Here is a 17,464-nt window from a genome sequence, read left to right as displayed (position 1 = left end):
TTAAACCTATCATTTCCATTTCTAACTTCCCAGTTCTTTTATTTTCAGTGTTATTTTAGTATTCTTTTGTAATAGCTATTATAGTATTTATTAATATTTTCATTGGCTTTTACTTTTTGTATTTGTATCTGTGCTTTTGACATTTTTATTTTTTGAAGCATTTTTATTTAGCTTCATATTTATTTCAGTTTTAGATTTTGTCATTTTAGTATTTCCACTTAAACTTATTTTATGTCAGTTAATTGCCAAGGCAACTTTTTTTTACGTTTTAAGTTTTTAATCTAATATTTATATTTTATTTAATAATTTATCAGCTTTATTTCAATTAACAAAAATAATTTTTAACAGTTTTAATTTCAGTGGTTATTTCTTCTTAACTCTTAACTTTTCTGTCCATTCCTTTTTCTTTCTCTTTTGTTTTTCCTTGATCTTGAAGTCATCCCTCAAAAGGCTCCAATCAGAAAAAAGCTGTCAGACTCTCAGTTGCCCAGAAAAAGAACTCTAGGTCAGCTTTCCACATTTCTATATCACACCATGCCTGATTTACATCTCCTTATGTTCCCAGTATATTACTACACAACAGCATCATCTACTGGTGATCTTGCGATTCCACACAATCCAATCTTGTGTCATCAGGGCCAAAAAAACATGTGAACCACTTCAGTAGTCATTTTGTTCTTGTTCATATGATTAGATGTGGATTTTATAAAAAGGTCACTGAGGTTTATTTATATAATTGCCACTCCAGTCTTGTGTTTTTGCAGCATAAATACTTAAAGGATGAGCTTGTTCTGACTGAACTCTTTGTCAGGCTTCCGAGTCCCTCAGTGAGGGCAGGTGGAGAGAGTAAACCTCGAACCTCAAACACCAACAGACGCAGCCAAAGCTTCAACCAATGTGACCGATTAAAGCCATCAATCTCTGCCTGCGCTCATGAAAGAGGTGAGTTAATCGCATTCATTTACACAATCTGAAATTATCCATGTGGTTTATGTAAGAGTATTTAAGCAGTTGTTTGGTAAAAGCTGTTATTAAGTTTGTATATCTGTTACAAGAAAAACCAACTTGAAATGACCCTTGCTCAATCAAACCTATAACCTTTCACCCAGATCTTTAACCACTACGACGCCCATGGAATTATAAGGCTTACATGTGAAAAAATGTTAAGATTTATCTGACTTTTACTTGCTCAAATTGGTAAAAAAAAAAAAAAACGTCAGAAAATAACATTTATATTTATAATAAAGATATTATTAAAAGATCATTACTATTCGTTTTAGAAAATAAAACTGGTATTTTTTAAATGTAAATATATTATCTAAAAACCTTTATTTATTTACTTATTATTTATTTATTTTATATATTTATTTTAAATAAAACTGGTATTTTTTAATATGTAAATGCTTAGAAAAAAGCATACAAATGAAATGGACTTGGTCTTTATGGTCAAAAAGGCCCATAAAGAACCATAAAAGTATCATGACGACAACAGCATAGTTATATTTATTTTTTTAACCATCTGTTATTGGACATTTTTCAACAACATTTTGTCTCAAATTTTTCAATATTTTAATTTGAACATTTTTCTTGCACAGAATGAGTGCTCTAAACCATCCGCCCTCGATTTGTTCAATCACTAAGTTGGGTAACTGCTCATAGCGTTCACCGTTTTATGATTGTGTAATTGCATGCTGTGTTGTTGACACATTTTTGGCCCACCGTTGCTTCATTACGGCAGGCTCGGTTTACTTCAGCATTGAGTTATTTAGGGTGATAACCCCTCTAACGTGTCACATAGTTGAGTGACTGAGAATATGTGGATTTTTGTATTCAAACCAAAGTCATAAAACCATATAAAGTAATTCTCCCTGTTTGCACACGCATGATGTACATGTCTGTGTGTGGTTTGTATGATGATGATGAGAGGCATTTACTGCTCACTGATTCAGCTCTAATTAGTGTACTTGTGGCAAGAGCAGAAGAAGGACCAGAGAGAGAGAAAAAAAGTCAGTGATCATAACAAAACTTTATACAGTGAGATTGAGCAGTTAGGAAGACATGCAAGGAAGATGAGACTGTTAGGAATTTTGCTCAGACTGCCTGTAAGGTAAGCAATGCTAAACTGAGTTTTCATGCAACAGGCTGGTAAATAACTTCATAATTATATACAAAGGAAACAACCACAGGGAAATAACATTGATTTTCCACTGATGAAATTAGGGAAATATTGAATGAGATCATTGAACTGAACAGAACAGAGTTTGGTTTCATCACATGCTAAATTTTCATGCGTGCTGATTTTATATCATGTAAAATGTAATGCAAGCATGAAAAATAGCTTTAATGATTGTTAGTCACATGAACAACTGTGCCTTGGAAATTATAAATAATTTCTTCAGAGTATCTAATATCAAGAAATGCTTCACAGTCAGTCTCCTTTTTTAAACAGCATGGATTTATCTCAAAAATAAATATAATACATCACATCACATACTTCAGATGTTTCTCTTCATAGTTCATGCTTCCTTTTCTCAGCACTTCATCCAGTACGCTATCATATTTTCAAACTCCCACGGGCATCACACTTTCTAATGTCTATGTGCAAGAGCTTGACTGCACTTGCTAGCGTTTGAAAGATTTGACCCACTTTCTCTGTGCCTTAGTGGCTATTTGACCTCCCTACTTTACTTGGCCAACTGCCTATTACAGTTAAATGTCCAAAAAGTGACCCAAAGCAATTAAAAAAATATTTATGAAGCTACGAGAATACTTTTTGTATGCAAAGAAAACAAAAAAATTACTTTATTCAGCAATTTCTTATCTTCCGTGTCAGTCCCCGCTGCGCATTCACGAGAGTACGATGGTGCATTCTGAAGTAGAACATGGATGCGCTGAACTTTGTTTGAAAAGAGAGGAATGGACAATTGCGTTGCTGTCTATGCAGGGTCAAAAATATCGTAATTTGTGTTCTGAAAATGAACAAAGGTCTTACGGGTTTGGAACGACATGCGGGTGCGTAATTAATGACAGAATTTTAATTTTTGGATGAACTATCCCTTTAAACATTATTCAATTTACATAGTTTTTTATTTTATTTTACTTTTTTACAATTTACCAATTAATTTTACATTATATAATAATTATATAACATTTGGAATATTTTTGCAAACCTTCAAAATAATATTTTAACAATTCTGTCATTAAATAAAAATACTATTTGTTTAGATTAAGTACACTTTTAGAAACCTCACAGAGTTAAAGAAATGGAAATTAGAGATCCTTGGTCTTCACCAATATGAGACATTTTTAGCATATTTTGCAAAGCACATGTACGGTTGTGATGAAGACCTTCTGAAATATTATATTTCATCTTGAATTTGCAGAGAAAACCACACCATCACCCATAATGGCTGATCATGGACCAATCAGCTCTTCTATTCCTCCACCCAGCTGCACCAGCACCTCTAAACCCTGGAGAAGCAAGTCGCTCAGTGCAAAACACACTGCTACATCCTCCATGGTCATGGTTAAACAACCACCCCCAGATTCTCTTGAGGTTCCTCTTAAGGTGATCGCCCAGAAGTCTATGCTGGAAAAGCTCAAGCTCTTCAACAGCAAAACTGGTTCCAGAACCTCCAAGGTTGTCAGTACAGAAGACGTCAGTGCTGTAGAACCAGAAGAAGGTCAGATTTGCCCCATACACCCTGAAGCCCACGTTGGAAACCAAAGGCCTGTCACCCCCAGCAGTTCTGGTAGCTCAAGTCCCAAGCTAGCGCTGAAGGGTATTGCACAGTTGACGCTCGGAAGGGCTTTAGCACCCAAAATAGCCTCGGCAAAAGCGACCGAAAAAGTTCAAGCGAAGTCAAAGCCTAAAGAGAAAGACAAGCTCAAACAGCTTCCTGTTACAGAACTTGAACATCTAAAAGGAGATACCAGAACCGATGGACATGTGACACCCGAGACTAAGAAGTCTGTTCCCAAAGGAAGCAAAGCCAAATCAGCCATGAGTGGGATTCCTAAACCAAGCCAGGGAGGAAAGGCTTCAGCTACGAATAAGACAGTAGCATCGCCCCCTTGTGGTGCGGAGGTAGAACGGTTACAGAATGGAAAGATAGGAGGTCTGTCTGTGCATAAAGAGCAGAAAGACAACAGAAACTACAGCTCGACTTCTAGCTTAACATTTCCAGAGGGGAAAAGTTGCCAAGATCTCACTCTTGGTGCTCAGACCCACTCAAAAGACAGCAATATGGTCAGTGTACAACTTACACAGCTCCAACAACAATACAACCATCCCAACACGGCCACTGTCGCCCCATTCATGTACAGGTGACACCTTTATGATAACTTGAATGCATTATCCTAGATACTCCATCAGACTCTATTTGGCTCTAAACTAGAAGGTTGTTCTGTCACTTTATACAGTAGGTCTCAAACAGAAATTGATAAGACTGGGGTTATGGCAGGAGTGGAGGAAAGAAGAGAACGAACAGGCCTGTGCAGCAAATCCATCCATACTTCTCTGAAGAACCTGACAGGTACTCATTGATTCACAACACTACAGAAAAAAATACAGTATAGACTAATTAAACCTGAGTTGTGACTAACAGTGTTTGGGAAGCTATGTTGAAACTGAAAATAATAAAAGTAGAGAACATGCAAAATTCTGTAAATGAAAAAAACAGCAACTATGTTTCAGTAAATATTTCGCTACAAAAATGACATAAAATGAACTGCTACTCAAGGCCACAAATAATCGATTCAAAGTGAATTGCTTCAGTTCTTCATAGTTAATCTGTTTTTAGTGATTCATAGTAAATCTGTTCAGTGATTTTAGCGATTCATTGCAAATAATAATTTCAGTGTTTTAAAGTCATTTTAGCGATTCACAGTGAATAATTTAAGCGATTCATATATTGCTGTCAAACGATTAAATGCAATTAATCACATCCAAAATAAAAGTTTTTGTTTACATAATATGTGTGTGTGTGTGTGTGTGTGTGTGTGTACTGTGTATATTTATTATGTATATATAAATACATACAAATTAATGTATATATTTAAGAAAAATGTTGTTTATATATTACATATATTTATATATAATATAAATTATATGAATGTTAATATATACATGTCAATATTTTTTTCATATATTCTGTATGTGTGCATATTTATATATACATAATAAATATACACAGTACACACACATATAATATGTAAACAAAAACATTTATTTTGGATGCGATTAATCTCGATTAATCGTTTGACAGCACTAGATTCGTATTGAATTATTTCAGTGAATCAGTAACAGTTTGCTATAATTAATCTGATATCCCAGTGTTAGATTTGAAAGAGAGGACAGTCGGGACTGTTTCAAAACAGTCTTATATCATTCTACTGAACATTTTCTGCTGAACAAGTGTTTGCTACTCTTGGGTAGTTACTCCCTAACTCTAATGCCTAGTTTGGACAAGGTCGTTTACTGTCTGTGATTATTTATGAATAAGTGAGCACTCTGAGGCCAATGTCAGGCTGAGAGTGAACAAGAAAACAAAACAGCACTCATCTGCATGTAAAAGGCTATGGATGTCAAGAAGTTGCCAAGGCCTACCAGCATGTGTGTCTGAGTGTATGTGTGTGTGTGTGTGTCCTTTCTCAGTCTGTCAGAACTTTGTGTAGAGAGAAAAACTCTTCTCCACAGGGGAAGTTCCCTGGGCTGGTGTAGACATGAGAGCTGTATTCTAATTTCCCCTCTCTTTTCCACGGAGGAAAGGAAAGCTCACAAGAGCTTCTTTCACGAATCAATCGGCACATTCTCTGGGAAAACAACTCCGATTGTGTCAGACAGACCATTTATCCATCTTAACAGAAGCGTAGGAGAGTCAGGAACAAGTTGCCACCAGAAAAAAAAAAAACTCAGGACATTAGTAGCACTCTGAAGTCGTCTTCTGCAACCAAGACAAAAGACCTGCACCACTGGAAGCAGACCTAAATAAATCGTCTTCTCAATGGACCAAGCAGGAAGTCATTGTCAGCTGGCATCTCCTCTCAGAACAGGAGGAACAAGAGAAGGTTCTTATGAGGACACCTCAGACGACTGCTCCAGTCTCGAGAGAAAGGACAGGTTCAGGGGTGTAGACAGTTCTGGAGGACCTCCGACATATTCTAAATGGCTGTCTGAACACACTCAACCAAGGGTTTTGAATGAAGGGGAAGTTAACGCATTTAGCTGTGTATATCAGCTACATTTGAGCCAACACTCTTGTGTGTGGGATGGAATTGCTCGTGTTAATGAGGAGATCCTTCTAACCATGTTGGATATGTTTGAGAAGCATGAATGTAAGTAGATGTGTGTGTTGGACGACTATCCGTTTTAAAGAGTTACTCAAGAGACTTTTAGCACACCTAAAGTCTTAATTATTCATTTCTTGGGGCTTTTTGATCACATTTTATTTATAAAGACAGTAGCGAGAGGAGGAATCGACCTGCGTCTTTTATATTAGCATTTGTGCGAACTGTCACATCTCTGCAATTCTGTTCTTAACAAAGTCTTGTCTTTTTTCTTAGCTGAAATCTGAAATTGTTGGCTTAAAAGAGAAAAATTACTGTGGAAGATGATGTTTTTGCTAATAGGTGCTTTAGTCCCCCTTTTGGCAATTATTGGCATGTACGTTAACTGCCAGGCTACAGCTTCAGTGAATCTGTTCTTCTCTGACTTTATTATTAACAGTGATATTTTAGGACAACTGATATACTATTATAGTTTTTTTGTTGTTGTTTTTTTAATTAGATTTATTTGTATATTTTCTGTTTTAATTTTAAAGTTCGAGTAATTTTGTTGTTTTTGTAATTTTTATTAGTTTAAGCTATATAGATTAAAAGTTTTAATTTGATTTATTTGAGCACTTCAGCCTTAACTAAATGAAAATGATCATAATAACACATAGCAAAAATCGGTCATGACAGCAGTTAGCTTAAAGGGGTCATATGATGCTTTATTTTTCAAATACTTTACATTATTCTAGGTCCTCTATGCCCCGCCTCTCTCAAACACGTCGTTTTCTACAAAGTCCCTCCTTCCGACAAGCGCAGTCTGCTCTGATTGGCCAGCTGACCCAGTGCATTGTGATTGGCCGAACACTGCAAGCACTCGTCGGAAATGTAATATCCCTTACCATAATCACGAGCTTCATCTTTCAAAATAAATGTAAAGACAGAGCCCGAAAGGGCAACAGAGTCGCGTGACAGACACAGTGATGAAGCTGGTATGTGTGCAGTACACAAGCCACGGTTAAGACAGCTGACTCCACTGTGATGTGACCTTTCGCCTAGAAACACACAGCGTCTCCCTGACATGACTGCTTCAACACTAACTGCGGTTACTGAAACCACCCTTCTTTCTTTGCGTGCACATTTGGGCCGCATTATGCAAATATTTCCACATAGTGAGGTAGATATGTGGGAGCGTGTTAGAACGAGCCATTTTAGGGGGGCGTGGCAGAGTCTTAACTTTGATAAAGAATATCTCTTTGGTTTTGAGATTTTAGTTATTGCAACTTCAGGGATCTTATCTATGCTCAATCAGCTTGTAACACTCCAAAGAGAAAGGAAAACTTGAAATCGCATCATATGACCCCTTTAAAAGAGAATATAGACATTTATGCTAATTCCTGCTAGCACCCCTTGTGTTGAAAATGCCTACTTGCATTGGGTTATGAACATTCATCCCTTCCAAATAAAGCCGATATCAATCTAAATGCTGTTTTTGAATGAGACAGTTTATATTTTAAGCGGTCTGAGAGGAAGCTAGTCTTTTTTACTCAAGTAGGGCCTAGTGATCAAAGATTTAGCATTAGCTTCAGTGAGCAGTTCTAAAAGAGGTTGTTTGTGGTGTTTACAGCGTGCAGGAATGTACTTTATCATGGCATTCATTTTTTTACACGTTTTACATCATGTGCGAATGTGTGTGAGTCTGCTCTGTACCTCCTGAGCCCCTTGAGGACCCCTCATGATCAGTAAACAGTCGTTAATCCGAGTGGCCAAATCCCCGCTCACCTATGGCATAGCTACACTGTGTGTTTATTTTTAAGCAGCGGTTGGCTAACGCTTCGTTCGTTAACACTGGTGCAAGAAAACAAAAAGCTCTTTTACAGAATGCTAGGAGATTTCACTTCACAAGCAAAAGAGGCAGAGTTAGAGCTGTGATGCTAATACAGAGTTTGGAGTTGCTTCATTTACATTATCCCATGATTCTCAGGGTTTAGGCTTTTTGAAGCATTTTAGGTGTGTGAATATGTGTGTTTGGACATGCCTTAGAGTTACGGTACCAGCTGTTTGCAGACTGTGGTGATGGTGATGAGTCTGTTTTCCTCAGGTGAGGACTCTGAAACCAAGAGGCTACGTACCGTGAAAAACATTGCTGATCTGAGGCAAAACCTGGAAGAAACCATGTCCAGTCTGCGGGGGACGGCTCATTTCAGTCACAGGTAAGAACATTGGGATGATTTTATTTTTGCTTATATATTTAGTGTGTTTCTGCCTGCTGAAAGTGGTCAAAGTTAGTTTTACTCATCTAAAATATTACATATCTTAAAGTGATAGTTCACCCAAAAATTACAATTACCCCATGATTTACTCACCCTCAAGCCATCCTAGGTGTATATGACTTTCTTCTTTCAGACGAATACAATCGGAGTTAAATGTAAAAAATATCCGGGCTCTTTCAAGCTTCATAACGGTGGTCGAGATTTTGAAGCCCAAAAAAGTGCATCCATCCATCATAAAAATTGCTCCACATGGCTCCGGGAGGTTAATATTAATTGTAAAAGCCTTACAACTCAAATAATGCACAAGTTTTAAACTAAGTGCTTTTATAAAATTATAAGCTTCATATTTCTGCTTTTAAATCATTCAAAAATTGACCCTAATGTAAGGGCCACTTTGGTAACTTCCATTTTTGCTTTTTCAATGGAAACTAGAGACAAGTTGAAATATTTTTTTTATAGTAATCAACCCAAAGGAGTCCCACTAGTGGTAGCTACTTCTCACTGCACTTTTTCTAGTTCATGGTCAGACTCTAAATGACTTCAGGGTTGAAGTACAACATGGCATTAATTATGACTGGGAACAGAGATCACAGCACAGTTCAGAAAGCACCCCATTGTTCCCGGATGTGTGAACCCTTTTATCTCTGGGGGTTTGCAAACTGTTAAACTCTAAACGGCATTGAGGAAGACAGTTTGATTGGCATTAGGAGCTGATTTGGGGGGTGCCGGGGTTTTGTCTTTGCTGTGATCAGTTTGATGCGTGTCTCAGCCTTCCAGGGTACAAAAGCTGGCCATGAAATCGGCTGGGGGCCACCTACTGCCTGTTAATACTGGATAAAAAGCTTGTTTTAATATTCCAATGAAACCCTGTCGTGACAGGATGCCAAATTTTTCCAGAAACTCAGTGATGCTTTTAATTTTTGCTTGCTTTAAGAGAAGTTTTCTTAAAGGGATAGTTCACCCAAAAATGAAAAAGTCATTATTTACTCACCTTATGTCATTCCAAACTCTTATTGTTTTATTTTCTTTGGTGAAAGACAGGAGTTATTTTGCAAAATGTCAATGCTGAAATATGGTGTCAGGTATGTCCCTTGCAGGCAGTGTCATTGTTCTTAACTATAAATATAAAAAAAAAATTTTGATAGTTGAAATAAGGCTGAAATAAAATATTAAATTAAATCCTTAAACTTAAAAAAAAAATTTAGATTAATAATAATAATAATAGTAGTAGTAGTAGTAGTAGTAGTAGTAGTAGTAGTGGTAATATTAATATTATTATTAATAATAGTAATAATAATAATAATAATAATAAAAATGTCAAAATTGCTGAAACCTAAAATTCAATTTAAAAGGAAAACTGAAACTACAAAAATAGAAGAAAAACGAATTCAAAATATTAATAAATGCTATAATATTATGTAAATAATACTAAAATAAGATTGTTCCCTTGACATTTCAGTGATGGAAAAGTTATCTGCACATAAAACTCATGATTCTGTAACAGTCTATCAAATAATAAGAAACTGTTAAATTATACTGTTTGCACTTAAAAAATAAAATGATCTTGGAAACCTCTTCTTTGACATTTACTGTTAACTATTTATTGTGTTTTTTTTATAATCTTCTTTTTGAAGGGGGGGGGGGGGGTTCATTTGTCACTTGGTGGTTGTCAGTGGTGTTACAACCCTTTCTTCATTGATTAAAATGAAATAATAAAATAAAGACAAAGATGAATAAAAAAGTCAAGATGTTAAGAAAGACCACCTTTCATAGGAGAAAGTGTGATTCAAAACTTGTATGCCTGAAAATATAAAAAGGTTAATAAAATTAATTTTTGAGAATGACCCTGCTGTTCTTTCCATTGAATGAAAGAGAATGGGGACGAACTCCAAAAATGGTCCACAAAACTATTTGATATACAACAAAAAGGTTTACTTCTAGGCATTAAATTCTCAGCTTTATTTTCTGTATCAAAGTGGCAAATAGCCCATGAGACCTATAGTTTACACCATTCAAATGTTATCATTAACTTCTGATATCTTTCCTGTCTGACTATCACTTGCCAGCACCCTCGAGATGACCTTTGACAGCACCGTAACTACTGAGAGCAATGGGAGGGCTTTGCTTGCCCTCAGTTCCCGCCCTGCTTCTGCATTGCCATGGCGACTGGGCTCATCCAGCCCTCGCCTTCAAGCTGGTGATGCCCCATCTTCAGGAAACGCATTCGTAAAGCATGGCAGTGGCTGTGGGCGGCACACACACAGGCATCAGACCTGCACGCACAACGGAGTCCTCTACGGCCTTGAACTCTCAGAGAAGGTGGAGGAGCTGGAGGGCGTCGCCATGGAAACAGCGGGGTACATGAGTGATGGGGACGTCCTGGGCAAGAGCATGAAGATGGATACTGTCACCAGTGGGTGAGTGTGGTTTGATGATGTGTTTGCAAAGTTTTCAAATCTTGATAAATCAGCTTTAATGATATTTGACCATAATGAGATTACTGTGTCCGCTTGGCCATTTAAGAGTGTTACATTTGTGTCATCTACTAAAAAAATAGGGGGAGGGTAAAAATTTTGTTAATTAGTGGAAGTCGTGGCCTAATGGTTAGCGAGTCTGACTCATAACCCAAAGGTTGTGGGTTCGAGTCTCGTACTGGCAGGGATTGTAGGTGGGGGGAGTGAATGTACAGCACTCTCTTCCACCTTCAATACCACGACTGAGGTGCCCTTGAGCAAGGCACCGAACCCCCAACTGCTCCCCGGGCGCCGCAGCATAAAAATGGCTGCCCACTGCTCCGGGTTTGTGTTCACGGTGTGTGTGTGTTCACTGCTGTATGTGTGCACTTTAAATGCAGAGCACTAATTCCAAGTTATGGGTCACCATACTTGGCCACATGTCACATCACTTTTAAAAAAAATACTGATTATTAAATTTTTCAGTTGCAATTCAATTTATTTTACTAATAAGTTGGTAAGTAAAGCTTTTTTTATATGCTACCTTTTTAAATGGTTTTACAAAGTATTTAGTAATATTTTTAATTAGATGTTAATGTTATGTTTTCAGTTTTTATTTTAAATTTAGTTTAGGTTTTAGTAATTTTTATGTGCTTTTGACATTTTAGTTATATTTTTAAAATATGAATATTTCTGTTCAGCTTTATTTTTCTTTTAGTACTTTTCCAGTTCTTATTTTTTGCAGTTTGTTGACAAAGCAACATTTATCATTTACTTTTAAAGTTTTTCATCTAAAATTTAAGTCTTATTTTAAGCTGCATTTCTGTTATTTTATGCTGTAATTTTGTGATATATATATATATATTTACCTTAAATTAACATTTAACATGAAAAGATGTATAAAAAACTAGTTTTTCTAAAGAAACTGTTCAACAGCGACACAGCAGGTAAAGTTACAGCAGTGGTCCGCGTCTCTCTCGCCTCCCCTGAACCCATTGAGTTTTAACAGACCCCCTAAAGCGTGCGGTGGGTTTGGTGGGGGGTACTTGAGAATGAATGGGGGAAAGTCACGTGAGAGGAAGCAAAGCCTCCATCGCGATATGATTGGATATGACTGGTTATGATCGGCTGTGATTGGTTAATGTGATAAATCCTGCCTCTTGTGTTCATGCACGTTCCACGATCACGAATCAGTCTGAATGAACAGTATAATGGCGTTAATGTGAAGACTAATTTTAAAAAGTAAGTAAACAACTCATACATTTAGATACAGTTTAAGCACTTTGTTACATCAAAATAAGACATAAATACATGATCTGTGGGAGTTTTTAGTGAGTAATCAGCTTGATGAAATTTAAAGTAAATCTCCACGTCTGTGACCAATATTTTCCATGCTTTGATGAATGATGAGCCTAAAAATTCAAAAATAGTTCAAAGTTAACTATTAAAAAGAGTAGCTGAACATAAGTTCACAAATAAAATATGTTGATTAAATTGTTACTGCCTTGAGTTATTATTTTGGAATAAATGTAAAATGCTTAAAAACACTTAGTTGATGAGATTCATACATGGCTTTAAGAAATACAATATTGATTACACTGTTTATTTAAAAATATAAAATAGAATTGTGTTTTTTTTTTTTCTGATAATGCAAGTAATATTTATTTAACCAAGAAAATGTGACTGGGACATGAATTTACATTTGATTAAAAAAAAAACAATAAAAAAAAAACACTTTAAGGACCTTAAGAACCTTCCATTATTGATATATACAGTGTATAGTGATGTATAGTAAAATACAGGTAAGAATGCATCTCTCTACATCTGCCTCTGGGTGGCACTCTTTTGCTAGTCCTTTTTACTATTTATTTTGAATGAGTTACTTCCAAACAACTCACAAATGTTATTATAACCTATTTTTCTTTTTTAACCATTCTTTGCTGAAGAAGACAGTCATACTGGCAAAAATACTGTAGCTTTCATGTTCAGTGTAACAATTCACAAAAAGGGAAAAAACATTTTTTGGCTTTTTTAATTTTGAGGATAGTTACAAAGATGTATAATTGACATTTTTAACAAGTTATAATGTCCATTTAGCACTATATATCAGACGATACAGTATTAGTGTGTGTGTGTGTGTGTGTGTGTGTGTGTGTGTGTAGCAAAGTGGCTCGATGCGCCCTGCGCTGAATTCCTACTGTGTCCCATGAGCGGCTAGCCACAGCTTTTTAGCATGTAATCATGTAACGCCGATCCAGCTTTCTTTATTCCCATCGCTCTTTCATTGTGTAGTTCACTAGGAGCTCTGCCAGTTTTGCTTGCATGCTCAAAGTCATGGTATCCTGGTGTGGTTTGTGGCAACATACAAATTACAGTGTGTGTGGATGAACTCTTGGCCTTGTTTTGGACCATACAATCACAACCCAAGCTCGTCTGCTTCTGTATGTTGCTTTAAGCAGCTACTGACACAAATGTGTACATTAGGGTATCACTACTGTGCAACAATACTTTAAAAGCCCCAAAAACTCTTTCATGTTCGCAGTTATTTTGTTCATATGTCTGTTATCAGCTGTTCATTTGGCTGTCTGTCAGTAGGACATGAAAACCCAACATGTAGCCTTTGGTAAGAAGACGGGAGTCAGGGGTCATGGCAAATATTCATGGTTGAATCCTGAGAGAGGGTGAATATATGAATATTTGTGGCACGAAGAGAAATAATACTTGAATTTACCTCGCAAACATGCATTTAGCTGATTTTCATGGAAAAATCTGCAACCTTTTGACCCCGCGGAAGAGATATGAGGCTACATCCAAATTTGGAAATGCAACGAAATGTACAAACACAGCACATGTAGCAATGTACACACAGAATCGTGCATAATCTTTCCCTAGTCCTGTTCAAACAGGAATCAGACAGACACCTTTTATTGGATTCTCATATTCCTTCTGCGCAGTGCTGAATTCCAGTAGAGGGATTCTGTCACCACAAGAAAATCTTTGCGAGACATTTGATCATAGTTGAAAAAGCTTTTAAGCCCAATTACTGAGACCATATATGGATGGATTTTGAAGCGCAGTCAACATTGAGTACTTACAGCAAATTCTGTTTCTAAAACCTGATGCTTTGGCTTGGATTAGTGCCTTTTTATTAGCTTATCTTAATTACATGTTTGAATAATCGGATGAAGACAGCATAAAAAGCATTTAACAATGTTTTGTGGGAGATTATGTAGGGAGAGTATTGTTTATATCCATCAAGCATCAGTTTTATTTTGTCTTATTTTTTCAGATTTTTTTTAAATTCACATTTAACTGAATGATACAAGACATTTTGTGAGAAAATATGTAGGACAGGTACTGATTTTATCCAGTGAGATTTGATTAAAGTGTGTTTATTTTATTTTATTTGAATTATTTTTAATAACTTTTAACCAGAGGCGGACAGCAACGCATTTACGTGAGTATTGTACTTAAGTACACTTTTTGAGTATCTGTACTCTACTTGAGTATTATTTTTTCTGGGAACTTATGACTTTAACTTCACTACATTTGAAAGACAAATATTGTACTTTTCACTCCACTAAATTTCTATGAAGGTCCTCGAAGTAGAAAGTCGTTACTATGTAGCAGCTTTGAAAGTCAGTGGGTGATTTCTTTCTTCTCTAAAAACTCAGTAATCAGTAATCACTCTTGTGGGGCTACATGAAGTGGTTTCCCAGCATTTTTTGAACACTGACCAGTTCCAAATGTGATATTTATTTACAACAATTCAATAATAAGAAGTTAATATTGTGGTTTATATTAGACACAATATTGTCCAATTTTGCTAAATTGTGTAAGTGAAAATATTACCTATAAAGCCACAGAAGAACTGTTGTGCGTCTCCTAATAAAACACAAAAGGTGTTTGACTGAAGCAGCACTGCACAGACCGTTCTGTGTGGGACATCAAAGTACCGCGAGAGCGATTAGACAGCATTTTTTAAATTTTAGTTTTGATGTCAAATAAGTCTTGCTGTTTTGCTTTTTTGTTAAAGCAGTGTTGCTGTTGTAAAGTTATACAGCTACAGTTGTGTTGCTGGGTTTTAAAGCAGCTTTGATTTTTCTTTCTTTCTTATTACTCTGTATTTACAGGATTTCACTGTCCACTCTGTTCAAATGTGGATGAATGGTTACACATAGATTACGTCAGAGCTGTGTGAGATCACTACCATACTGCTTTTGTGGGGGTGGGTATAGGGTGTTAATTTTTTCCCCCCATAGGTTTTTAACATTCATTCTAAAAGCTCTTTATTCTAAAGATACTACAAGCTAGTCAGTGTATTCAGCAGGTGTAATGTATTCTAAGTTGCTTCAGAAGTATTGCAAGTATTACGTACAACAATAAAACAGTGCATTGACATAAAAAAGGACATTTACATTTGGTACTTAAGTACTTTTAAAAGCAAGTACTTCTGTACTTTTACTTAAGTAAAAATCTGTCTTTACAACTTTTACTTGTAATGGAGTAATATTTGACAAGCAGTATCTGTACTTTCACTCAAGTAATGGAGTTGAGTACTTTGTCCGCCTCTGCTTTTAACTGACTAAATAATTTGTAGGAAAACGTTTAGAAACATTTAGAATGAGAAACAATTTAATCCATAATCAATTGTAATGTAAATGCTATCTTTTTTATAAAACATTTATTTTATTTTATTTGTAAATCTGAGTATATAATTTGTAGGAAAACATAGGCTCGGAATCAATTTCTAGTGATATTTGATTGAAATGTTTAATACATTTTTTTATTTATTTATATTTAAAAACATAAATAATTAAATGTAAAATAAAATATTATAAAATTGAAATATTAAATAAAATACAATATTTGTAGAAAACGTGTAGGATGGGACCTGATTATTTTATTTTATTTTATATTATTTTGAATAACTTTTAACTCTAAATAATTTGTAGGATTTATTTAGGATAACATTTGGGACGAGAAACAATTTAATACATTCATAATTGATCGAAATGTAGATGCTATTTTTTTTAATAAAAACATTTATTTTTTTGTTGTTTGTAAAAACTTTTAACTGAGCATATAATTTGTATGATGATAATGATTTAGAAATTGAAACAATTTAATTAATATTTGATTGAAACGTAGATGCTATTTCTTGGTAAAAACCATTTTATTTTATTTATTTATATTTTAAAACTCTTTAATAAATATTTACATAATATTTGTAGACAATGTGTAGGACAAGGACCGATTATTTTATTTATTTATTTATATTTATTTGCCTATTTGGCCTTGGAAACGTCAACAGAGAGTATAGAAAGTTATTACATTTTGATGAAAAATTATAAAAACTAATATTTTTGTTCTTGAAAACAGGAGTAATTTTCTTATTTAAATGTATATGGTCTGCGAGTCTGTCTGCGAGACTGATGTTGTTTGACTTGCAGTGGGTTACCAGGTCAGGGCAAATGAATAACCTCATTGGGGCAGAGTGTTTAACTGGTTGAACTAATGTTAACAAGTTTTGTTGCACAGTAACGATGTTAAACAGAAGCCGTTGTTCCCAGAGACACACCTGTCAGGGAACTAAAGAATAGGAAATATTGTCCAGTCCTAACATTAAAACACAGACACTATTCACAATAATAGATAACCTCTACAAAAAGTACAATGCTGGTACTATAGTTCAGTGATGATATCAGATGGGGGTGCTACCATGCATACCATGGTATTGTTTATTTACCAAATTCATGTACCGTGACAAGACAGTTGCTAAAGGTTACAGAGGATATATGCTAAAAGAAAGTACATTTTAATCATTCAGTTGAATTAGTATGCTAAATGGTCACTTAAATTTACTAAACACATTTACAGTTTTATTATAGGTTTACAATAAACAAAATAGACCAATTTAATATCTTTGTTCGCTACTAGTTGCTAAACCTTTGATAGATGTTTTGAAAATTATGATTAAGCAACCACAGGATTGTGAAATTCATATTTACTGACTTCTGATTTTTCTGCTCTGAATCGCACCTGATGATTCATGTACTGTTTAATTACCTGAAGTGAATTACTTCAATCATTAGTGTGGCGTATGCTGTTTGGAAATGTTCCACCTGCCCGGCAGGTTAGTCAGCCGTTGCGGGTGATGAAACGCTGTCACCTGATTGCTTCACAGCAGGAAATGAGAGATTAAGCTAAAGGATGCGTGTCTGTTAAGACATCTTCAGAATCTGTCTCGTCACCATCTGCAACCAAAACTAACTCACTCCCATTACAATCAACAAAGCTGATACTGGGAAAATGTTTAGGAATTTGATATTAAAAAAGTGTTAATGTTACTATGTAAACATTTATTAGATTATATTAGATTAAACAAGATTAAACATAAAAAAATGTGTATGTATATATATATATATATATACACACACATACAAACATATATATACTATATATATA

General features: G+C 35.3%; 1 protein-coding gene across 3 annotated transcripts in view; it reads left to right on the top strand.

The window, feature by feature from the left end:
* Positions 1-17,464, top strand: part of LOC107572205 (neuron navigator 2-like) — a 75,764-nt gene that overhangs the window by 9,026 nt on the left and 49,274 nt on the right. For 2 of the 3 annotated variants that reach the window (XM_016258639.1, XM_016258631.1), the window contains exons 6-11: positions 437-505; positions 812-942; positions 3,384-4,326; positions 4,423-4,535; positions 8,372-8,483; positions 10,610-10,960. In XM_016258639.1, coding sequence (XP_016114125.1) covers positions 437-505; positions 812-942; positions 3,384-4,326; positions 4,423-4,535; positions 8,372-8,483; positions 10,610-10,960 — 1,719 coding nt within the window. The remainder of the gene's footprint in view (positions 1-436; positions 506-811; positions 943-3,383; positions 4,327-4,422; positions 4,536-8,371; positions 8,484-10,609; positions 10,961-17,464) is intronic. The other variant, XM_016258645.1, reaches the window with a different exon arrangement.

This window comes from Sinocyclocheilus grahami, unplaced genomic scaffold (assembly GCF_001515645.1).
Source record: "Sinocyclocheilus grahami isolate Dianchi unplaced genomic scaffold, SAMN03320097.WGS_v1.1 scaffold30.1, whole genome shotgun sequence".
In the NCBI taxonomy this organism is placed as follows: domain Eukaryota; kingdom Metazoa; phylum Chordata; class Actinopteri; order Cypriniformes; family Cyprinidae; genus Sinocyclocheilus; species Sinocyclocheilus grahami.
The sequence above is the reverse complement of the archived record's forward strand: the minus strand, read 5'-3'. Positions and strand labels throughout refer to the sequence as shown.